Source organism: Tupaia chinensis, unplaced genomic scaffold (assembly GCF_000334495.1).
Source record: "Tupaia chinensis unplaced genomic scaffold, TupChi_1.0 Scaffold000275_1, whole genome shotgun sequence".
NCBI classification, from domain to species: domain Eukaryota; kingdom Metazoa; phylum Chordata; class Mammalia; order Scandentia; family Tupaiidae; genus Tupaia; species Tupaia belangeri.
This window is the reverse complement of record NW_006159757.1, coordinates 8,371,476-8,396,163: the sequence shown is the minus strand read 5'-3', so window position 1 is coordinate 8,396,163 and position 24,688 is coordinate 8,371,476. Positions and strand designations below refer to the sequence as shown.

General features: G+C 40.0%; 1 protein-coding gene and 1 pseudogene across 7 annotated transcripts in view; both read left to right on the top strand.

Annotated features, from left to right (window-relative positions):
• The window catches only part of FBH1 (F-box DNA helicase 1), a 66,402-nt gene that overhangs the window by 12,729 nt on the left and 28,985 nt on the right, over window positions 1-24,688 (top strand). For 4 of the 7 annotated variants that reach the window (XM_027772470.1, XM_027772472.1, XM_006150066.3 and 1 more), the window contains 7 exons: window positions 9,136-9,291; window positions 11,362-11,960; window positions 16,687-16,817; window positions 16,920-17,055; window positions 19,439-19,629; window positions 23,142-23,234; window positions 23,554-23,645. In XM_027772470.1, the coding sequence (XP_027628271.1) occupies window positions 9,136-9,291; window positions 11,362-11,960; window positions 16,687-16,817; window positions 16,920-17,055; window positions 19,439-19,629; window positions 23,142-23,234; window positions 23,554-23,645 (1,398 nt within the window). Of the gene's footprint in view, window positions 1-7,444; window positions 7,839-9,135; window positions 9,292-11,361; window positions 11,961-16,686; window positions 16,818-16,919; window positions 17,056-19,438; window positions 19,630-23,141; window positions 23,235-23,553; window positions 23,646-24,688 lie in introns of those variants that run through there. The other 3 variants (XM_006150068.3, XM_006150067.3, XM_027772471.1) reach the window with 2 other exon arrangements.
• LOC106735023 (mediator of RNA polymerase II transcription subunit 7-like) lies at window positions 3,727-5,962 on the top strand (annotated as a pseudogene).

The window sequence follows — 24,688 nt, the reverse complement described above, 5'->3', positions numbered from 1 at the left end:
CCCAGGGGGGATGGCCACGCCACAATCCCTTCTCCATTCTCCTCTCGGGATCTTGGGCATGCATGCACACGCACCTGGCGTGAGTTTTAAGCCACCGGGTCCGGGACGCAAACCTTGGTTGACTACGTGGGAGTACAGCGATATAGCCATTACGCTAACTGCTGGTCCCTCCAAACACACTTTTTAGCTCTTTAACTCCTGTGCTGCTCAGTTAGACTTCTGCTAGACTCATGCAAATGTTTAACCTTCTCAACAAGCGTTTTGGATCCAGATGTATTTTATGAAAATCACACCAGGCATATCTGTGTGTGTGTGTGTCTGCGTGTGTGTGTTCGTTCCCAAAATCCCAAGAAGAGAGTGGAGGAAAAGGGATTGTAGTATGGCCACCCCCCGTGGGGGCTGGTTTTTACTTTCTCTCTCTCTCTGGCAAGTACATGTACCCTGAAGCAAAAACTGGGAAATAAATAAATAATAAAAAAAAATCTGTGGTTTATATTGCCTAGTTTTCCAAAATGATTCTAGTGGGGACTGAATGCTTTTAATGCTCTCTTGTCTGTCTTGAAGGAGGTCTCAGAGGTCTTCCCTTGCCAGGTTCCACATAAAGACAGTTCTAATAGCAAATCCCTGGTGGCCTAGGGCTTCCATACCACCCAGCCTTACCACTTTTACCTTCTGTCCTCATCTTCTTTTACTCATTTATTGTACATATACCATCCTTGTCTGTTCAGAGTGCTACAACAAAATGCCAGAACCAGGTGTCTTATAAACAACAGAAATGTATTTCTCACAGTTCTGAAGACTGAGACATCCAAGATCTGGGCTCCAACAGATTTGGTGTCTGGTGAGGATCTGCTCTCTGGGTCATAAACAGGTGTGTTCCCTCTGTGTCCTCTATGGCGGAAGAGGAGGCAAGGAGGCAGTCGAGTTGTTTCATAAAGACACTAATTTCATTCATTGGGAGCTCTGCCTTCATGACCTAATACCTCCACCCCCAAATTCCTATCTAGTACCATCACCTTGGGGGTGAGAATTCCTGCATGAATTTTGGGAAGATGAACATTTAGTCCACCATATATACTATGTGTCTGGCATCATACTGTGTTCAGAGGGTATAGCAGTTAAAAAGGCAGGTAAGTTCCTTATTTTGAAGCACGCTCTGTCTTTTGACTCTTAGCAAGTGATTAAGTCATGTCTGCTAAGGTAATTTCCTCATTGGTTTTGTCAGGGCAACCTTGTTACAGTTACTTGGCTGGAGAAGTCTAGGAAAAAGCCATCCTTGTTGGAGAAAAAGTTCCAAGGTTGGTTCATTGATCCCATGGTCACTATGTGGGATCCAACTGCTGTTAAGCAGTGTGTTAATCACTGTGCTACAGAGCCAGCCCAAATTGTTTTATAAGAGAGAACAGTCATTTTTTTCCCAGTATAGAAAAATTTCGCAGAAAAACTTCACATTCTTTTTTTGTTTCTGTAAACATGTCTGAATTCCTCTTTGCAAATCTGTTGTCAGCCTTTATTCTGTGTAACTGTCCATAAACCAAATTTATAAGTATGTCATAGATTTAGAGCATTAGAACCATCTACTGAGCCTAATGTTCTAATTGGTTCATATGTCTTGTCATTGACTTTTTTTTATTTTTATTTTTTGAGAGGTTTTTGCTACAGGGTGCGTGTGCTTGCCAGACAGACAGAGAGAGGCAGAGAGACAAAAAGTGAGAAATCACCCCCCATGGGGGATGGCCACGCCGCAATCCCTTCTCCTCTGTTCTCCTCTCGGGATCTTGGGCACACATGCACACGCGCCCGACGTGAGTTTAAGCCACCAGGTCCGGGACTTGAACCGCGGTCGACTACATGGGAGTCCAGTGACATAGCCATTACGTTAACTGCTGGTCCCTTGTCATTAACTTTTAGGAACTTTAAGTTACCTGATTCATAGCATTCAGCTAAGTATGCGGGTCTTGGATCATGTGAATATGAGTGGTTCGAGGTTAATCTTACTCCTTGGTGATTTTATCCATGAAGGCTTTTCCTCTCCAGGCCACTTTGGCAATAGATGTTTACCTTCTATTCATTTATTTATTTTAAGAGAAATTTTTGCTATAGGGATTGTATGCTCGTAGGAGAGACAGGGAGACAGAAAGTAAGAAATCACCCCTCACGGGGGATGGCCACACCACAGTTCCTTCTCCTCTCCTCTCCTCTTGGGATTTTGGGCATGCATGCACACGCACCCAGCATGAGTTTTAAGCCATCGGGTCTGGGACTCGAACCAAGGTTGACCATGTGGGAGTCCAGCGATGTAACCATTATGCCATCTACTGGTCCCTCACCTTCTATTTAAATGAGAGACACCCTATCTCTTGGTAACTTTTCTCTGATATCTCCAATTCTAGTTATAGATACTGTACTTGCTAGCTCTGAAGCAATGGGACTATTCAAACAGAGAGCACAAGGATAGATCAGTCTAGTTTTTTGGGTCTATAGGGTCAGTGGGTTTATTCATTGGAAACCTGTAGGTGTTCCATAGTTGAACAGAGTGTGTATGTGTGTGTATGAAGCACCTGAACTAGGGGATACAACTTGTCTGTATTTGTCTATATTCTGGAAGGCCATTTATCTTATCTCTTTTGTCAGTCTGACCATAGGTCCTCATTCAGGTTAAAAAAAAAAAAAGGAGTAATGGGGTTATAGTTGTAATATGAAGGGTTTTGAATATAATAGACAAGATTTCATGTCTTTTATTTATTTAATTTTTAGAGTGATTTTTGCTATAGAGTATGTATGCTTGCCAAAGAGACAGACAGAAAGTAAGAAATCACCTCCCAGGAGGATGTCCATATCACAATAGTCTTCCATTCTCCTCTTGGGATTTTGGGCAAACTAGCACACTTACCAGGTATGAGTTTCAAGCTACTGAGTCTGGGACTCAGACTGCTGTTGGCTATGTGGGAGTCCAGCGGCATAACCATTATGCTATCTGCTGGTCCTTCAGGTCTTATTTTTAATTTCAAAAGAAATCCTTTTTATCTTATGATAGTGTGTGTGCGCACATGAGAGTGAGTGAATTAGAGGTGAGCACCCTTCACAGGATGTGATCATGCCATGATCCCTTTCCTCTGGCTGGTTGGATTTTGGGCACTCGTATACATGCCTGGTGTGTTTCAGGCTGACTGGGCCAGGGATTCAAACCATGGTCTCTTCGTGGGATCCAACAGCTGTTAAGCAGTGTGCTAATCACTGTGTTACAGAGCCAAACCAAATTGTTTTATAAGAGAAAACAGTCAGACATTTTTTCCCCAGTATAGAAAAATTTCACAGAAAAACTTCATGTTCTTTTTTTGTCTCTGTAAGCATAAATAGGACTGTTGGTGTTTAATGTAGAAAAATTGTTTAACATCAAAAAATACATTTATAAAACTGTTAAAATAGAGGGCTATTTGGTTTTCTGTTCATAATAAGTAATGACATTTTACTGAATTTTTAAAGTTTTTTTTTTTTAAATAGGTTTGGATTTTTTTTTTTTGGTTTTTTGTTTTGTTTGGCAAGAGGGTGCATGTACTTGCTAGAGAAAAAGAGAGAAACACAGAGACAGAAAGCAAGAAATCACCCCCCAGGGGGGGATGGCCATGCCACAATCCCTTCTCCTTTATTCTCCTCTCAGGATTTTGGGCATGCATGCACCCACGCCTGTTGTGAGTTTTAAGCTTCTGGGTCCAGGACTTGAACTGTGGTTGACTACGTGGGAGTCCAGTGACATAACCATTACGTCATGTGCTGGTCCCCAAAGGTATCTTTCTTAACACAGAATTTGTTGTCACGGGGCTGGTAATAACAGCACTTCCAGTCTTGCCATCAGGTGGCATCTTTATAATTTGAAAGACATTTTAATATTTTATGCTAGTCAGATCAGCCTTGTTAGTAGAGCAGCAGATGGGTCTGCCTGTGTGGTTTTGTAGTCTGATAAGTATCATTGGGTATGTTTTCTCATTTAATCCTGGTGACACTTCAACTATTAGGAGAACTGAAGTGACCTGAAAAGTCTTAGAACTACTGCAGGCCTACTTGGGTCTCAACCCCATTGTCCTGTCAGCTGCCAGGTCCATTTTTCTATTTACCATGTGTGAGTGTGCTTGGAAGTGCTGGGCCGTGTGCCACAGTGTTAGTGCTGTGTCTTTAATTTTAAGTAGCTTTGAGGTCTCCAATGTTCTTTTAGAAAGCCCTGTAGAACTGTGTTTATGTGGGGATTTCAACTGGTGGAGGCATTAACCAATGTAAACAGAATGCTGAAGTTTTTGATCTTCTACAATGGGTGAACTGTAGCAAGTGAGTGCATTTCCACCACCTCTGATGCAGTACATCAAAGAATATACAGATGAAAATATTCAGGAAGGTTTAGTCCCCAAGCCTCCTCGTCCAATAAAAGACAGATATGTCATGTTTGGCAACCAGTTCCAATGTGATGATCTTATCACTTGTCCTTTGGAAAGTCAGGGCACTGAACAGCTTCATGGATCCTATGCAGTTTGATCACAAGAACTAGAAAACTCAGTATGCCCATCCTTATTAATTTTTTGGACCTTTTAGATAAATTGATAAGACCTGGGGAATATAAAACGAGAAGAGAAATTAGAAGATCTTAAGCTGCTTTTTTTGCACATGTGCATCTTAAAAATGAATACTGACCACACCAAGCAAGAGATACCTTGAGAATCATGATGGAGGACCAGAAACGTCAATGGCTTGAAACAGCTGAGAGATTTCAGAAACACCTGGAAGGAGTAAATGAGATGATTCAAAATTGCTTGGTTTCTTTGCCTGATGATTGCCCCATTTTGAAGTGGGAATGAGAGTGAAAACTGAACCAAAGGAAGCCAATGATAGTAGCAATTGCACTGGACAGAATGAACAACAGAGAAAATTCAGGTCTTAGGAGAGACCAGATTATAGAAAAAGATGCTACCTTGTGTGTCCTAATTGATGAAATGAATGAAAGACCATGAATAATTTTTCCTTTCCTTTTGGTAACTAGCATCATATATTAGTTTTTCTTTTGGTTAATTGTAAAAGAGATACAACTAAAAATGTAAGCAGACTTTATCTTGACTCTAACTTTTTAAATTCTGAGATATAGACAGTAATTTCACTGAATAGAAAATATAGGCAAATGAGTACCCTTAAGAATAGTCACTTTAAAAAGTAAAGTGTCCATGCCAGTCCTATAGTGTAGTGTAGCACTTACTGCTGAGTGTTGGAGCCAGAGCCCACCTGGCTGACTGGTTTGAATCCTGCCCCCAGTAGTTTGAAAAAAAGACAAGAAAATATCAGGCACATAGGTGTACATGCTTAAAATCCTGATGAGATGGAGAAATGGAGGAAAAACAATTGAGCTATGATCATCCCTCATTCAGGAGTGCTTCCCTCAACCCCCCCCACCCCCCGCAGTGAGCACACACTCCCTCTGAAAATAAAATACATGTGTTCGCAAGTGTGTGGAACATTCCTGTTTTTAGATTTGCAGTAAAATTGTGAAGGTATCTCTGGTAACAGCAGCTATCGTTGAGGATTAGATTTGTCACTTAAGGATGATAGGTAAATAGAAGCAGTGTGAAAAAGAGGTGAGAGTGACTCCTGGACCCACCAAAGCCTGCATGCAGCTGCATCCACTGCATCCAGTGCCTAGTCCCGCCGTCGTCGCCACCATGCATCATTGCCACCATGCCCAAGGGAAAGGTTGAAGGGGATGCTAAAGGAGATAAAGCCAAGGTAGAGGACAAACTACAGAGAATGTCTGCAAGGTTGTCTGCAAAACCTGCTCCTCCAAAGCCAGAGCCTAAACTTTTCGAGGCCCCTGCAAAAAAGGGAGAGAAGGTACCCAAAAGAAAAGAGGGAAAAGCTAATGCTGGCAAGGATAGGAATAACCCTGCAGAAAATGGAGATGCCCAGACAGAGCAGCCACAGAAAGCTGAAGGTGCTGGAGATGCCAAGTGAAGCGTGTGCATTTTTGATAACTGTGCTTCTGGTGACTGTACAGTTTGAAATACTGTTTTTTATCAAGTTTTATTAAAATGCAGAATTTTGTTTGACTTTTTTTTTTTTAAGCTATGTTAGCACACAGAAATTTCATTGTTTTTTGGGGGAGGGTTTTGTCACCAATAAAATATCTCTGAAGCTGGATTGATTTGGACATCTTTCCATTCTATTTTTGAGAGACTTCTCTTGGCTCCCAAGAGGAGGGATTCCCTGATGTTGACACACATAGCAACCTTCGCCCAGATGCCTTGTGGTGTGGAAAACTTAATGTTTGTTTTTATGTCCTCTCCCTCTCTGCCTTTAGCATAGACTTGACTCCCTTAAACCAGAGACCTGTTGGGGCCTGACCACAAAAAATTGGTTACCAGTGTGTCAGGCAGTCTGGACTTTCCAATGACATTAAGATGGTATCCTTCAAAGGAGTAGCAATTCCTTTTCTATATTGTTGGATCTTCAGGTTGGTAATTCTACAATTTTCGTTTCCTGAAAGCCTGAGTCGGCTTGTGAAACAACATGCTAAATGTGAAATGTCAACTCTAAACTTTCCCAGTTCAGAGCATCAAGTGAAGACTTCATTAGATTTTATAGTGACTTTCTGATTTTGGTAGTCCATTGAAGAAGGGCGTTTGGAAGTTGTTGTATATTTGTCTGCCTCTGTCCTGCCTGAAATACCATGATTATGCAAAGTATCTTTAATAAAGCTGGATACAGTTTGCCTTGGGGAAAAAAAAGAATGATAGGTAAATAAAAGATACCAAGTTATCTAAAATGGAAAAAAAACAACTATGTTTATGTATGTAATTAATTTTTGAAAAGTCTTAAAATATCCATGAAGATTTCTTAAACTTGAAAGAAAAACTGAAATTTGGGAGGGTGACTTCTGAAGAGTGAAGAGGAACATGAGAGGAAATACAGAGTTGGGCCAGCTTTATACTTAGTGGTTAAAGGAGCTGGACCTTACATGGCTGACCATGCAGTTCAAATTTTGGCCCTTGTTGCTTGAAAAACACTCCTGGTACAGGTGCATGCATGCCCCAAATCCTGACAGGGTAGAGAAATGAAGAGTTGTGTGACCAACCCCACTGAGGGAGTGCTTTCTTCCCCCCCCACCTTCGGTGAGTGCATACCCCTTTCACAAGTTGAAAAAGATAAAGTATACATGATATCAGTTTTATCCATTATTGTCTTAGTTTTATGCATCTTTAAGCTTAAAAGAAATGTTGATTGAGAGTCTGGCATCTGATATCACAGTGTACTTGAATATTTGTAGAACCTGTGAAGATACAATAGTAGCAGGAACCAGTTTTATACTCTCTTGACCAACTCCTGTAGAGGATAACTTTAATGTTTATGTTTATCCTAGACCTCTTAGTTTCTTAAAAAAAAAAAAAAAAAGGAAAATTATTACATTTTAATCTTTAATGTCATAAAGAGCTAGCTAGATCTTATATATAATAACAGATACAGAAACATGAAAAATCTTGGTTAAGCATGAAAAATAATTACCTGACAGAAAATAAGTAATGTTAAACTAAATGTTTCCGTACTCTTGAACCAGAATTCTAGGCACAATTGTTGGTGTAATGCATTGCTAAGGGATGACATGAAATTTCCTCCTCTGAAAGTCCTAAAAAGTAGATTTGATTGAAGACCTCACTCTTACCCTCTAAGTCAGTGTTGAATACTCAGATGCCCTATGGCCGATGGGTATGTAAAATATGGTCCTTCTCTCAAGGAGCTTACAGTCTGTTTTATTGTTACTGCATCTTGCTTCAGAAACTTGGAGAAGCTGATATATACAGGGAATGGTGAGTTTATTTTTAAAAAACTGTGACCAGCCCTTTTTTGTGTGTTTCTTACTACAATAAAAACAAATAAACAAAAAGACCTAACTTGACTGTTTGACAAAAAATAAGTTAGAAAAGTTTTTGTTTTATTATTTTTTAAAAAGTTATAGCCAACTTTTCAATATTCGTGGTTATAGGAACATAGATGGTTTAGACAGAGTCAAGGAAAAGATGCCAAATGCCAATTTATCCCTATTGGCAACTTTTTTTTTTTTTTTCAGGTTTTTGCACTGGAGCATTTGTGCTCCCCACAGACAGGGAGAAAAGTGAGAAATCACTCTTTGGGGGAATGGCCATGCCACAGCCCCTCTCCATTCTCTTCTTGTGACCAAGGGTGCGTGTGCACACACTTATGCCCAGTGTTTCCCAAGTTACCAGGTTTAGAACTCGAACCTTAGAGTCAGCTGTGTGGAATCTGGCCCTTTACATGCCATTTGCTGACCCAGCACTTCTTTTTGGATGAACATTTTCTGACTAAGTCTTCTAGAAAATAAAGCTTTTAAAAAAGTTGTATCAGGGGCTGGATGGTGATATGGTGGTTGAGGCAGTTGGATCCCATGTGGCAGGCTGTGCAGTTGAGTCCTGAACTTGGTTGCTTGAGAAACATGCCAGGTACCTGTGCATGCATGCCCTAAATCTCAAAAGGATAAATAATGAGAAGGGATTGTGGTGTGATCATCACCCATGGGGGATGCTTTGTCACTTTTCTTCTCTCTCTCTCTCTGGTAAGTCCACGCACCCTCTAGCAAATTCTTTAAAAGGCCATTCTAGGGGGCCAGCAGGTGGCATGGTGGTTAAGGCGCAGGACTCCCACATTACTGACTGTGGGTCAAGTTCCAGACCTGGTGGCTTCAAAATCATTCCAGGCACATGTGTATGTGTGCCCAAAATCCCAGGAGGAGATTGGAACAGAAGTGATTGTGGTGTGACCATTACCCCTTGGGGGGTGATTTCTCACTTTCCCTCTCACTGTCTCTCTCTGGTGAACACATGTGCCCTATGGCAAAAACCTAAGAAAAGTCATTATAGAATCTTAAAATGTCTTTTTGGTATTCTTAAATTCTAAGTAAGAAATGCTATGAAATTGAGATGAAATGACTAGAAATTGGTAGACATATAGGGAAGAGGGGAAGGACCAACTGGGATAATCCACAAAATCAGTTATCAGTCTCTGTAGTTCTAAAAATTAAGTATAGTTTGCTGACTAACTTGATAACTAACGAGTATCCCATTTTTTCTACCTATTGGTACAAAACAGTGAGACGGTTTAAGCGGAAGCATCTTACAGCCATCGACTGCCAACATTTGGCTCGGAGTCATTTGGCTGTGACCCAGCCCTTCTGTCAGAGATGGACAAACAGAGATCCGAACCATGGTCTCTATCCTAGACCCAGAACAAAAAGAGGGAGTAGGGGTATGTCTTTACAAAAAAAAAATCTTGCATTTCAAAATCTGTAGCTTGTGTGGCCTTTGAATATCTCCTAGTTTAAAGGTATTTGTAAATATTACTGCTTTTTTTTTTTTGTAGTCCTACTGTAGGTAATAGTTTGACACTTTTTATTATTTGTGAATTTTCCATGAAAATTCCATCTATTATAATGGCTGGTAAAATTCTGTCATACTGTAATGGTTAGTAGAAGCCCCAGGAAAATATGATAGCATGAATTCCATTAACTTACATAATTTTATAGTGATAGAGAGGGCATGGGCCATTGTCACCATTTTTTAAATCCATAAACATTCTTGTAACTAGACCAACTTCATTGGCCTTTCTTACAACTAGATGAACTTCACTGGTCTTTGTCAAGTCCACTAGGTCTACCATGTCATTTTTCCTACAAAATATTCTTTTACCCAGCTTTAATGGTACAATGTGCCTTTTGTCACCTAGCATCTGGACCACTGTAATGACCCTTCTCCTTGACTTTAGATTTTGTATATTCCAAATCAACTGCAGCATATGTCATTAAGTTAATATTCTTGAATGTAGTTTTCTATCATATCACAGTCATTCTCAAGAACCTACAGTAAAAATGTTTCCCTATCACTGTGATGGACACAAGCTCATGCTTTCCGTCATCTGGTATTTATTATTGATAAATGAAAATTCTACTTTTAGTAGTTTGGTTTTCTTATTACTCCTCTATGCATCAAATGAATCTCTACTTGCGTTAATACATATAAATCTCTACTTGTGTTAAATATATAAATATATATAAATAATACCTGTTGGCATAATCTATGTAGATTGCTGTATTCCCCTTTGATGTAATTCAAAATCAACTCAAATGTTATTTCTAATCTTCTTTAAGTACTGCAATACGTGTTTGTCACTTTTGGAACTACTATAGTCAGTAACGTAATCATATATTGTCTGATCATTTGTTTCATGTGTAAGTCAGCTTCTCTGTTGTGAGTTCCTTACTGACAAGGATTTTGTGAGCATGTACTGAGCATGCAGTTAAGTAGGCTCAGCACACACAGTTGGTGTGACCAAATTCAGGTCTTACTGACTTTGGAACTGAGTTTCTATCATATTCCCCCAGAAACATTTGTCATTATTTTTTCGCTAATATGACTTTCAGTTCTATAAATTCTGTTAAAGACCACACCTAGTTTCAGTCTATTCTCTTATTTTACAAGGTGACAACTTGGGAAACCAATTTGAAAACAAGTCATGTATATTGACAAAGTGTTTAAATACCTCATTGGCATTTTAAAATTATTTTTTAGGGATTTGAAAGTGTTGTGGTGGGTGAAGTCAACATTTAGATTCCCCAACATGCCTGGAAAGTCTGTGAGGTCAGGGATCAAATAATTTTTTCACTTTGTGTTCGTCTCAGAATCATAGGTGCTTAGTAATGGCCAATTGGAGAAATGCATTGAAGAGACTAGGTACCACTCCAATAATGTGAAAAAAATTCTGACTCCTTTTTTATTTTGAAACATTAATATACTAGCTTCACAAGAAAAAAAATAAGTTAAAAAAATTTTTTTGACTCTGTTAAATGAAAAGAATAAGATTTTTTAATCCTGCCTGATAACCTGAAGCATGTTTCTAATTATTTTAGCAAACTTAGACTTTATTGCAGGATCAAGTGAGAAGAGGTGTGTTTGTAAATACAGGTGTGAATGTAGACACCTGTCTCCTTTCTGTCTGTCCATGTAAGTGTCCATTGTACAGTGTGTCACTCTATGCTTGTAGATATTGCGGAGTGTAATGTGAGTCATCAGACCACCTAGAGACTGGTCTCTGTTTCTTCCCTAATGTGGGTCTGAATATATGATAAAGCCAATTATACATATACATATCTATATATGTTTATGTATATTTGGATTATCTACTCATATAACCTACTGACTCCAAACTATTGCTTTGTCTATTAACATTGATAATTGAAAATTGGTTGGACCTATGAGTGTCAACCACAGGTCAGCAGTAAACCGTTGAATCTCATCCATTGTGTTTGGGTTCTTACTACAGGTCAAGGATGTCAGAGATACATCTCTGAGTTCTTCCCATCTGTCCGGCAGCAGTGCACCAATGACATGGCCAAAAGCAACTCTGTTGGCCAGGACAGTTGTCAGAACTCTGAGAGTGACATTATCTTCCCTGCAGAGAGCAGTTGTGCCCTACCTAGGGAAAGTGATGGAGAAGACAGATTAGGCTCATCAAGATCTGTTCCATCCACCAGGAAGCGGTCTCGGTCCTTTGAAGAAGAGGACAGTCAGGCTACAGGGACCAGCCAGGGACATGGAGTTTCTAAGACCCCACGACATCATTTGTCCCTGTCATGCACAAGGCCTAGGGAGATCAGACAGGAAGCAGGGGACTGTTTGTCACGACTCTCTGCAGAGTCTGGAGAAACTGACCTCGAAGTTGAAGACATTGGTCCTGATCCCATCCCTGACTCATACTATGGACTTCTTGGGACCTTACCCTGCCATGAAGCACCAAGCCATATCTGTAGCCTGCCCAATGAAGTCCTGAGGCATATTTTTGCCTTCCTCCCTGTGGAAGACCTTTATTGGAATCTGAGCCTGGTGTGTCACCTCTGGAGGGAGATCATCAGTGACCCTCTGGTGAGTAAAGGGTTTAGAGGTGTGGGATGATTTCTGTAAAGGAACATCGGAAATATGCACTAGTTTCATTTAGTTATGCATACTTCTGATTAGAGGAGCTCTTCAGAAGTGGTGATTTCCATTTGCCTTCCAAACTTCTTAGAGGTATTTAAGGCCTCCTGTGTTGTCTCACTATAGTCCAGTTCACTTCTTCTCAATACATCCCTGTATTCTATCCTAATCCTAGATTGCACATTTCTTAACCTCCATAGGTTGCTCTAATCTCACTCCCCCATCCAAGGGCCCCTCATATCTCTGTTGGAGTCTTACCTGTTCTTCAAGACTTATTACTGCTTTTTTTTTTTTTAGGTTTTTGTCATAGGTCATGTGAGCTTGTCAGAGGAGAGACAGAAAGAGAGAGAAAGTGAGAGGGAAAGTGAGAAGTGACCCCTCAGGGAGGATGACCATGCCATACTCCCTTCTCCATTCTCCACCTAGAATTTTGGGAATGCATGCACACATGCCTAGTGTGATTTTTATACCACCAGTTCTGAGACTTGAACCACTGTTGACCATGTGGGAGTCTTGCACCTTACCCATCATCATGCCACTGCTGGCCCAAGACTTAACTCTTTTTTTTTTTAAATTTCATTTGTTATTTTTTTACTTGATCTGAGAGAGAGAAGGGGAAAGTGAGAAAACAAGCCACCAGGTCTGGGACTTGATCCACTGTCGACCATGTGGGAATTCAGCACCTTAATCACCATGCCACCTGATGCAAGATGTAACTCTTTTTAAAAATATTTATTTACTTTAGTTTGGCCAGAGAGGAAGGACAGAGAGAAAGTGAGAAAGCAAGCTATTGGGTCCAGGACTTGAAATGCAGTTGGCCATGCGGGAGTCCAGTGCTTTTAAACTACCATGCCACCTCCTGGACCCTAAGACTTAACTCTTATACTCATTATACCTTTCCATTTCATCCTGTTGAAGTAAATCACTTTTTCTTCTTTGTGCTACTTTGGCAATTTAGACCCCTGTTAAAGAATTTATGGGGCCAGGGAACCAGCAGTTAGCGTAATGGCTATGTCTCTGGACTCCCACGTAGTCGACCGCGGTTCACGTCCGGGACCCGGTGGCTTAAAACTCACGCCGGGCACGTGTGCATGCGTGCCCAAGATCCCGAGAGGAGAATGGAGGAGAAGGGATTGCGGCGTTTGACCATCCCCTCTGGGGGTGATTTCTCGCTTTCTGTCTCTATGTCTCTCTCTGTCTGTCTGGCGAGCACATGTGCCCTATAGCAAAAAAAAAAAAAAAAATTTATGGGGCCAGTCATTGACATATTGGTTAAGGTAGCTGAATCGCACATGGCTGACTGCGTAGTTCTAGTCCCAGACCCAGCAATCTAAAAAACATGCTGAGTATGTGTGCAAGTGTGCCCAAAATCCTTAATAGTGGGAGGAATGGAAAATAAGAGATTGTGACACAACCATGGAGACTGCTTTCTCACTTTCCCTCTATCTACCTTTCTGTCTCTCTCCAATGAGCACACATGCCCTCTAGCAAATTCAAAAAATAATTTATCACATACTGCATGACAGTTTAGAGATCATTCCTCCCTACTTTTTAAATTATGAAGCTCATGATTTAAGCTGGTTATGTTATGTGTTGAAGGCTGGTGTATATTTGCTTTTGTGTTCTCCACTGTGCCTTACAATTTTTTTTTTTTACGTGTAGTGAGTGACTATCAAATGAATGTGTACCTGGAATACCTTTCGAAACATACAGGGGAAACCTACACTCTCAGAAAAGATTTCTTGGTGCTGTAGTTAGTTTTTTACTGCTCTGGTCTCTTGCCCTTTCCTTTGTTGTTCAATTATACTTTTTCCCCCAGTATATTCAGATTCTCATGTAAACATGAGGATTGGGAGAATGTTTAACTTAGTTCATATATCTCTTAGACTAGCGATTGGTAATAAACCAGAGATAGGGTAAATCTCCCTTTAACTATATTAGAGTTTAAATATAATAGAGATGAAGTGCAATATAGATTTACTCAAGACAGTACATTTTCTTCTTTCTTTCTCCCTTCCTTTCTCTTCTTAACTTTTTCTTCTAATTACAGAAGATTTTTGAGGAAATTACATGGCGCTCTAGTTCTGGTCTTTGCTGAGCCTCTTTCTGAGAAATACTTTTCTGCTTTTAGATATTAACACTGTTTATGTCATAGTATTTCTGCCCCTGAATTGAGATCTCTCTGATGTGAACTGAGTAGTCCCAGATGAGAATGGGTGAGGGTTTTCTCCATGTTGTTTGAGAAGACTTCTGGTACAAAAGTCTTTTGGTTTGTACTTACCTCTTGAAGTGTTAAAGCAATGCCATTTTTATCATCACTAACAATAATATATCTGTTTTCAGTGGTCTCTCTTAGCTCTCATATTCTTTTCTCATAATGTCTTTATCTAGTTTAATGCTCAGCTGATAAAGTGTGTTTGGAAGTGCTTCCTTCTCTTAAATTTTTGGAAGAATATGATGAGCATTGGTATTCATTCTTTTTTCTAAAATATTTATTTAATTTTATTTATTCATTCATTTTTATTTTAATTTGGCCAGAGAGAGATACACAGAGAGAGAAGGAAAGTGAGAAAGCAAGCCACCAAGTCTGATATTCGAACCACAGTTGGCCATGTGGGAGTGTCCAACGCCTTAACCACCATGCTACCTGCTGATCCCCCGGTATTCATTCTTTAAATGTTGAGCAGAATTCTCTAGATAAGTCATCTGGTCCTGATATTTTCTTTACCATGAGGTTTTGTTTACCCATTCAATCTCCTTAACTCTGGTAGGTTCAGATTTTCTATCTCTTTATGATTTAGTCTTGGTGTATGTTATATATGTTTCTAGGAATTTATCAGTTTCTTCTATGTTATCCAATTTGTTGGCTTAAGCACAGTTCATAGTATTATAATCCTTTTATTTCTGTGGCATCTGTTGTAATGTCCCTTCTTTCATATATGATGTTAGGTATTTCTTTTTTCTTAGTCTAGCTAAATGTTGATTTTATTTTTCAAAAAACTAATTCTTGGGGGTCAGCAGGTGAGTGATGGTTAAAGTGCTGGACTCCTCCATGGCTGACTATGGTTTAAGTCCTGGACGTGGCAGTTTGCTTTCTTAATTTCTTGTCTCTCTTATTCTCTGTCTCTCTTTGGTGAGTACATGTGATCTATAGGGAAAAAATATATAAATAATGATAAATGAATAATTAAAATAAAACAAAAAAATTCTTACTCCATTAAAAAAAATTATTTATTTAATTTTATTTATTCATTCATTTGTTTTAATTTAATGAGAGAGAGACACAGAGAAAGAGGGAAAGTGAGAAAGCAAACCACCAGGTCTGGGACTGAAACCGTGGTTGACTATGTGGGAGTGTCCAGCACCTAACCACTATGCCACCTGCTGGTCCCCTCTTACTCCATTTTTTCATCTCATGAAGTTTTGAGGTATATGTACTGACATGTTTTTTGATACTGGAACTGGAATTCAAACTGCAGTCAACCATATGGAATCCAGTTCCTTATGCATAGCACTCAACCACTGCACTATTGGGTTGGTCTTAATTTTGTTGATTTTTTTTTCTGTTTTTTATTTTTCTATTTGATTTATTTATGTTCTAATCATTAATTTTTCCACTTTTCTGCTACCTTTGGGCTGTTTGTTCTTTTAATAGCTCCTTGAGGTGTAAAGTTAGGCTATTGAGTTCAGATTTTTATTCCTCTTTAATGTAAGTGTTTATATCTATAAATTTTTCTCTTAGCACTGCTGTCACTGCACCCTATGAGTAAGTTGTTTTAAGTTTTGATTTTCGTTTGTCTCAAGGTATTTTCTAATTTTTATGATTTCTTTAACCTAATGGTTGTTTTAAGAATATGTTGTTTAATTTCCATGTGTTTGTGGACTTTTAATTTTCCTTTTGCTATTGATTTCTGGTTTGTTCTGTTGTGATTGAAAAAGATACTTTGTATAACTTCAGTCTGATTTCTTAAGACTTGTTTTATGGCTAACATGTGACCTATCCTGGGTAATGTTCTATGTGCAGTTGAGAAGAATAAGAATGTATATTTTGCTGTTGTTAGGTGAAGTATTCTGTATGGCCATAAGGTCTATTTATAGTTTTGTTGTAGTGTTCTAGTTTCTTAGCTTCTGACTGGTCTTCCATGGGTCATGAAATTGGAGTTTTGAAGTCTCCTGCTATTGTGTTGCAATATATTTCTTCCTTCAATTCTGTAGATTTTTTTCTTTATTTAGGAGCTCTGATCTTTGTTGCATATATATATATTTATAATTGTTATGTCTCTTTTTGGTGAATTGATTGCTTTATCATTATATAATGTCCTTTTTTGTCTGTTGAAGCAGTTTTTCACTATTTTAGTGTAGCTCCAGCTTTGTATTCTTTTATTCTTGTTGAAACTCTGAGCTGTGGGTATTCTAATGTTTAAGGTAGTGAAGCTGAAACACTAGCTTCTCCCAGATTCTATAACAAGTTATTGTTTGAACTAAGACTAAGACCAAGTTCTTCTAGCTTCCAACCAACTTTTGCATAATACTTCTACCTGGCATTGCTCAGCTTTCGAATTATGAGCTATAATTACTTCTCAGTCGGTAGAAGATTATCTTTGTGTTTGTGGCAAAATCTGTTTTCTGATAGCCATTACCTGCATGTAATTTTGGATTTTTAAAAACTATATAGTTTATTCCTTGGAAAAAGCTGTATCATCGATACCTGATGAATGATGAGCAAGCTGTCAGCAAGGTGGATGGTATCCTTCTGAACTGCGGCATAGAGAAGGACTCAGACCTGTGTGTGCTGAACCTCATACGGTGAGTTCCCTTTTTTCTATAAAGAAAATGGTTTTTGAAGCCTTTCCTGCAAGTCAGTGCTCACGGTCCTCTTTTTATGGACTTTTCTGTGAATGCTTACAGATATACAGCCACCACTAAATGTTCCCCGAGTGTAGACGCTGAGAAGGTGCTGTGGAGCCTGCGGGACCATCCCCTCCTTCCTGAGGCAGAGGCATGTGTGCGTCAGCACCTACCCGACCTCTATGCTGCTGCTGGGGTATGTTAAGAGGCTGTGGAGGTCATGGGAAAAAGCAACATCTTTTTTTCCCCAGAAATTTCTTTCATTTATTGGTAATTTAAGTTCAGCTAAAGATGACTTTACATTTATATTAAAATCTTTATTTAATCTGAATGTTTTGAAACACTAGTCTTGTTATTGGTCCCATAGAGAAATAAAAGGCCATATAATTACAGATCCTTAAATTTGGAAGGAATTTTTAAAAACATTTAGGTCTGTTTATGACCTAGCCACAGTGGCATAGTAGTAGCACAATACTCTGCAATGCTGGAGGCCATCTGGAAGATTGGAGTTCATTTCCTGGGTCAGTCTGCACACACTGGGCATATACTTGTTACCCATTATCCTGGCTGGTTGGGAAAGGCCAGAGGGATCATGGCTTGAGGCCTCATGGGAGTGCTTATCTTTCTTTCTCTGTCTCTCATGAAATAAGCAAAACACTTTAAGAAAAAAACTAATAGCATTTAGTCTAATTTCTGATTCTGTTGAGCAATTATCTCAACACCTGAAGCTCTGAACACTTTGCATAATGAAATTATTTAATAAAATAGCCTATTCTGTTTTTAATTTAATTTAATTCTATTTTTTTTTTTATACTCAGTCACTATATATCACTTAGCTAAGACATCCTTTTCTATAGTTGCTAATTTTGGTTATTTGAAAGGAACAGAGAAATTAAGAGTCCTGTTACAGACACATGGTGAGATATTGAGATGCTAGAAGTGCCCTCAGGTTCCTGAATCTCTCCCCTTTGGTTCCTCATGCAGAACAAGGGTTCTTGGATTTTATTCTAGAAGTGACATGCAACCTCAGACTGTATTCTGTGGCCACAGGAAGTTGGAAATCCAGGAATCAGCATTTCTCTTTCTGTCTTAAGTAAAATTGACTGCTAATGGTGGTGGCATGAGTGGCACAGGGTGGTCACAGTGAGAGAGGGGCATGAAACTTTCTTTTTTTGAAATGCATTTTTTAAGAGGTTTTTGCTATAGGGCACACGCACTTGCCAGAGAGACAGAGAGATCCAGACAGAAAGCAAGAAATCGCTCCTCAGGGGGATGACCACGCCACAGTCCCTTCTCCTCCATTCTCTTGGGATTTGGGGCACATATACACATGTACCTGGTGTGAGTTTTAAGCTGCTAGTTCTGGGACTCGAACTACGGTCAACTATGTGGGAGTCCAGCAATGTAACCATTATACCATCTGCTGGTCCCTGGAATGTATTCTTTAAAAGGGAGACTTGTAGTAGTATAAGAATGAGAAAGATATGGGCCAGCTGGTGGCATGGTGGTTGAGATGCTGAACTTCCATATGGCTGACCACAGTTTGAGTCCCAGACTTGGCAGCTTGCTTTCTCACTTTCTCTATTTCTCTCTGGTGAGCATATAAGCCCGTCAACAATTAAAAAATAATCATAAATAAAATAAATAATAATTAGAAAAAGAATGAGGAAGATATGTCTATTATTGACTATTTTTGTTAGCAAATGTTTATTTACTTAGACATTACTAAATGGAGCATGCTGTCTTTACAAAGTACATTTTAGCAGTTTAATGTTTATTTAATTTGAGGTTTAATAATAAATAATAAAACAATACATAGTAAATTAACATCATAGTGCTAGAGCATTGTTCATCTTTTTTTTTTTTTTTTGAGAGGTTTTCGCTATAGGGCGTGTATGCTCGCCAGCCAGACAGAGAGAGACATAGAGACAGAAAGTGAGAAATCACCCCCCAGGGGGGATGGCCACGCCGTAATCCCTTCTCCTCCATTCTCCTCTCGGGATCTTGGGCACGCACGCACACGCGCCCAGCGTGAGTTTTAAGCCACCGAGTCCGGGACTCGAACCACGGTCGACTACGTGGGAGTCCAGCGACATAGCCATTACGCTAACTGCTGGTTCCCAAGCATTGTTCATCCTGATTCCCCACCTAAAGACTGCTGTCATCTTGTACGCGTCACATCTGTGCCTCCCAGGTGGACACTCATTAACTGGCTGCCTGGATTTGAATCCACTGTGGATCTGTGGACCAGTCAGCTTACCCTCCCCTGGAGAGGAAGTTGGGGAGAAGACCTGGTCTCACATTTTTGGAGTGTCATCTTTATGTGAGAATCTGTGTTATACTTTATAAATGTTATTTAGTTAAAAAAAAAAAAAAGTCTCAAATTTGGAAGTGCCAAGAAGAAGGAATACAAGGCAAAAGGAAAGGTTCCATGGTTTCTTAGATATTACACGGGAAGTTTAGGCTCAGGTCAGACTGTCTGTAGGTGGCACCTGCCCCCACACTCACTGTCCTCACTGGTTTCATTCACTGTGGCCTGTGTCTGGTCTCTTCTCCCTGCTGTGCACCTGGCTCTGCAGGGCATCAACGTCTGGGCGGTGGTGGCAGCGGTGGTGCTCCTCTCTGGCAGTGTGGACGACATCCAGCAACTGCTCTTCTGCCTCAGGAGACCTGGCTCCACTGTGACAGTGCCAGATATCACTGAGACCTTGTACTGCATTGCTGTGCTTCTCTATGCCATGAGGGAGAAGGGGATTAACATCAGCAATAGGTAACACCCTTCAGGAAGCGGGAGACACTGAGATAAAGTGGGAGGGTCTTGGGCCTGATTCCTGTCCCAGCCCTTCTCATTGGTATTCTCTTTGGGTAAGCTACGAAACCTGTGCTGTCCAACCTCAGTTTCTTTTGTAGGATGAGGGGACTGGAAGGTTGAAATGTGGAAACACAGGTAAGAGTACTTTGCAAATATAAAAATACCATAAAACTAAGATATCACTCAGATAGGTTTTGGATTCATGGGTATCAAAGCCTCATCGATCCCCCTATTGAGAGACACCTTCTTTATTCACACCTGGCTACATTTTTCTGGGAAAACACTAGGCTCTACTTCCTCTATTTCTCACTTTGGAAACTGACTATAAGAATTGTGGGAAAGTCTTGCCCACCATATCTTAGTGTGAAGAAGGTAGAGCTTAATTCAGAGTGACCTTGACGTTGTTGCTCGCCGGAGTGGCGAGATAAGCACAGTTTGGTTTTCAGAGGGACACATGCATTCAGCAGATATTGAGCACCCACTCCTGTCAGATAGTTGTATGGACACTAGCAATTCCACTGTGAAAAAGTTAGACAAGATTCTTGCTCTAGGTAGGAAAGACAGATCATAAGCAAATATATAAAATAAGAACATTTTAGTGTGTGTTAAGAGTATGTGTTGCAGAGAAAATAGAACTGAGCAATGTGAGAGTAGTGGGGAACATGCTTTTAGACTGGGTGAGGAAAAACTTCTCTGAGGAAATAACACCTGCATTGAAACCCAAGTGTCAAAGAGGAGCTAGCATCTTCAGATTTGCAGGGAGAGCATTTTTAAAGAAAGAGATCATTTAAGAGGCCAAAGATGGAAGTTAATTTGGTTTATATAAGAAAGAGAAATTTGGCATGGCAAGAATGCAGTGAGCAAGGAAAGACCAGCATGAGAATATGAAAAGTAGCAGGGGTCAGATGAGAAAAGATCTGGTGGGCCATGATTAGCAGTTAGAATAAAATTCAAAATATGGTGGGCATTTGTGGAAGGGCCGGAAGCCCCAGTTTGGAGTGGAGGAGACAGGCAGCATGATAATGCAGCTGATCCTGGAGAAACAGAAGCAACCCAGGGCAAGAAAATGGTCCCTAGAATTAGTGAACCCTAGGGGATCGTGGCTGGTGGCCCAGTCATTCTTGGTGAGGTACGAGGAGAGAGCATCATTCTCTAGAAGTGTTTGAGTGTATGCTGTACTGCTGGTTATGTTTCAGTTTATTAACTATGATTTATGTTGTGTCTGGCTCCATGGCAATGAGGCAAGGGGCAAAGAGCTTTATGATACAATTCAATTAATACATGCACAAATGATTAATGATGCCTTCATATGCAAATATGAACTCACAAATTACCTGCATGCTTATATGTTTATGAGGAACAGGAGGCATGTCTTAGTCAGCTTGGTCTACTATAGCAAAGTACCACAGACTGGGGCCTTCAGCAATAGAATTTTATTTTCACACGATTCAGACTGGGGCCTTCAGCAATAGAATTTTATTTTAAAATGATTCAGGAGACTGGGAGTCCAAGATCAAGGTGCCAGCAGATTCAATTCCTGATGAAGAACCAGCTTTCTGGCTTGAAGGTGGCTGTCTTCTTGTTGTGTCCCCATATGGCAAAGAGATAGAGCTCTGATATCTCCTCTTCAAATACACTAATTCTGCTGGATCAGGGCCTCATCCTTATAAACTCATTTAATCTTAATTACTTCATTGCTCCAAATAGTTATACTGGGACTAGGGCTTCAACCTAAGAATTTCAGCAATGTGGGGCAAGTGATAGGCACAGTTTAGTCCAAGGCATTATGATGTATTGATTTGATTTTTGTTGCATTTATATCTTGCTTTCTTTACTGAGAGAGAATACAACCAGAGACTGAAGTGTTGTATTATTAAAAGTACTTGTGGGCTAGCAGGTGGAGTGGTTATTAAGGTGCTGGGTCCCACATGGCTGACTGCATAGTTTGAGTCTCAGACCCAGCAACTTAAAAACCACTCTGGGTGCGAGCATATGTGTGTGTGTGTGTGTGTGTGTGCCCAAAATCTCAAGAGGAGACTAGAGAAAAAGGGGCTGAGGCATGGCCATTACCCATGGGGGATAATTACTCACTTTCTGTCTGTCTCTCTCTCTCTGGTGGGTGCATGCTCCCTATAGCAAAATTAAAAAAAAAAAAAAAGTAATTGTTGCATCAGAAAGACTGATGCTTGGAGATGAACTCCTCTCATTCTGGGGATGGGGACTTGACTGTGAGATTCATGAGTCAAGGAGTTGAATTTGGGCTCAGTGTGAACATGTAGAGGTTTGGGGTTGACTTGTGGTAGGCTATATTTCTGCTATCATGTGCCGTGCCTTGCCTTGCCTTTCCTTTCCTTTCCTTTCCTTTCCTTTCCTTTCCTTTCCTTTCCTTTGCATTTATTGGCTATAGAGTGTGTGCACTTACCAGAGAAAGACAGAGAGGGGAGAGGAGAAAGCACCCCCTAGGGGATGGTCACACCACCACCTCTTCATTTCTCTGTACTTGGAAATTTTAGGCATGTACACACATGATGAACATTTCTCAAGCCATGGGGTCCATGACTCAAACCTAGCAGTTGGCCATGTGGATCTGACTGCCTTAACCTCCAGGCCATGGAGCCAGTCCCTGTGCCTTTCTTGATTGAACTCTGTCTTCTTTAGGCCTCTTTTGTTATGTACAGTGTGTTTTCTCTAGACCTTGGTTATCATATCTTGTTATCCCTATAGCTTTCTTTCCTTTGGGACCTGGACAAATAGAATGTTATCCATGTTTCTAAACCAGTGTCACTCACAAGAAGTAGGGAGCAGAATTGATGGGGCTCAGAAAGATGAATTTTAAGTTTATCAATGAGGGGTTTTTTTGTTTGTTTTTGAGAAAGATTTTTGCTATAGGGCACATGCAGTCACCAGAGAGACAGAAAGAGACAGAGAGACAGAAAGCAAGAAATCACCCTCCAGGAGGGATGGCCATACTGCAGTCCCTTCTTCTCCATTCTCCTCTTGGGATTTTGGGCACGCACGCACATGCGCCCAGTGTGAGTTTCAAGCCTTCAAGTCTGAGACTTGTGGTCGGCCATGAGGGAGTCCAATGATGTAATCATTATGCCGTCTCCTGGACCCAGTAAGTATTGGTATTTGAACAAGAATCCTATACTAAGACAATCTTACTCTTTTTTTTTTTTTTGAGTATTGGCTTCACAGCTAATGTTTTCTTCCCAAAAGAGTCCACCTTGGCCTCTTCCTCATTGCAGATTTACACATAGAAACAATGAGTGTACCTCCCCAGAATTGTCTTTCCAAGAGTGCTCTTGTCAGCTGTAGACATATTTAACTTCTTTTCTTTTTCCCGTAAGATAATGGTAGGTAGTTTCTTTTTAAAAACAATAAGAAGCTTAAATACATCTGAAGAAAAATAAGATAACACATTATGACATGAATTTGAAAATCTCTAAATCTACTTTCTTTCCTATTAGGATTCATTACAACATTTTCTATTGCCTATATCTTCAGGAGAATTCCTGTACTCAGGCCACAAAAGTTAAAGAGGAACCATCTGTTTGGCCAGGGTATGTATAGGTATAAATGTGGGTTTGTTTTGTCTTCCATCGTCGACCCTTTATCATATTTAAAGAGGGACTAATGATTCTGTTGAGGCATATTTTATATATGTTAACTTCATCCATTTTAGGAGTGTGATTCAATTATTTTTAGTAAATTTACTGAGTTGTATGATCAGCATTATAACCTAGTTTAGAGCATTATTATCTCCTGAAGGAGAGACCTTTTTTGGTCAACTTTTATCTGCTTTGCTTATATGGCCTTTGGACAATCCACCCCCCTGGGCTTCTTTCTGTCTTTCTAATTTCTCTTCTGTAATGATTTCAGCAAGAAACCTATCCAGCTTACACATGAGCAACAGATGATTCTGAACCATAAGATGGAACCTCTCCAGGTGGTAAAAATTATGGCATTTGCAGGTAAGACAGCTCATACCAGATCTTTGGAATAAAGCACAGAGTCATGATGTGGTTGTTCTCTGACTTTCTTGGACTTTCATTGCTATATCCTCTTCCTGCTACCAGCCAGAGCATCTTTACCTGATCTGTTACCAACTACCTCAGTGAAATACACTCAAAAGCTGTTTGCCAAGGACTGCTTGTTTTCCCATACCGCTCTCGTGACATCATGCTGGAATTGCTTAGAGCAAGAGTTCACAGGCTTTAGTTTGTGTGGTAGATGCCACAGGGATTGATTGAGCCCATCATTTATCATTGTAATATGCTCAGTTTCTGGTTGTTTCTCCTGTTCAGAGTTTCAGTAGCTCCCTAATTTTGTAGGATGATGTCTAGAGGATCCTCCCTCCATTTAGTTGTAATCTGAATTTCTAAGCATATTGTCTTCCGTTGTCCTATGTCCATCAGCTAAGATGATCTGCTCACAGTCTTCTCAAGTCCATGGTTATTCTTTAGTCCGAACCTTTGCTCATGCTGTTGTCTTTACCCTGGATCCCTTTCTCCTTTCTGCCTAAATACCCAACTAACGAGAGTTTATGAAATGCCTGCTATGTTGCCTAAAACAGTGGTGATCCTACTAACATTCTGTAAGGTTGGTTGGTTAGCTTTGTTTTATTGATAAAGAAATCGAAGGTCAGGGAGACTTACTCCAGTTAAATAAGTAAGTAAGGTGGAGACAGAATTGAAAGCTAGGTCTGTGTCTCTCCAAAGACATGCTTTTTTCCCTTTGAGTCTCTCTTTCCCCCTCTCCCTCCTACTTTCTGTCCCCACTTTTTCTCTCTCTGTCATGCTTTATTGACATCTAGCATTTATATTTCTTCCTGATGAGGCTTCTTTAACTAAGGCTTCTTTAACTAGAGTCCTAGATGATCTCTGAACTCTTACTATAACTGATCACTATTAGTGATTTAGAACCTGATTCCATAGTTAGAACTCTCAACATGTGGATTTTCTAAATACTCCATATTACTTCATTAAGCTTTACATCAGCTCTGTTAAGTAGGGAA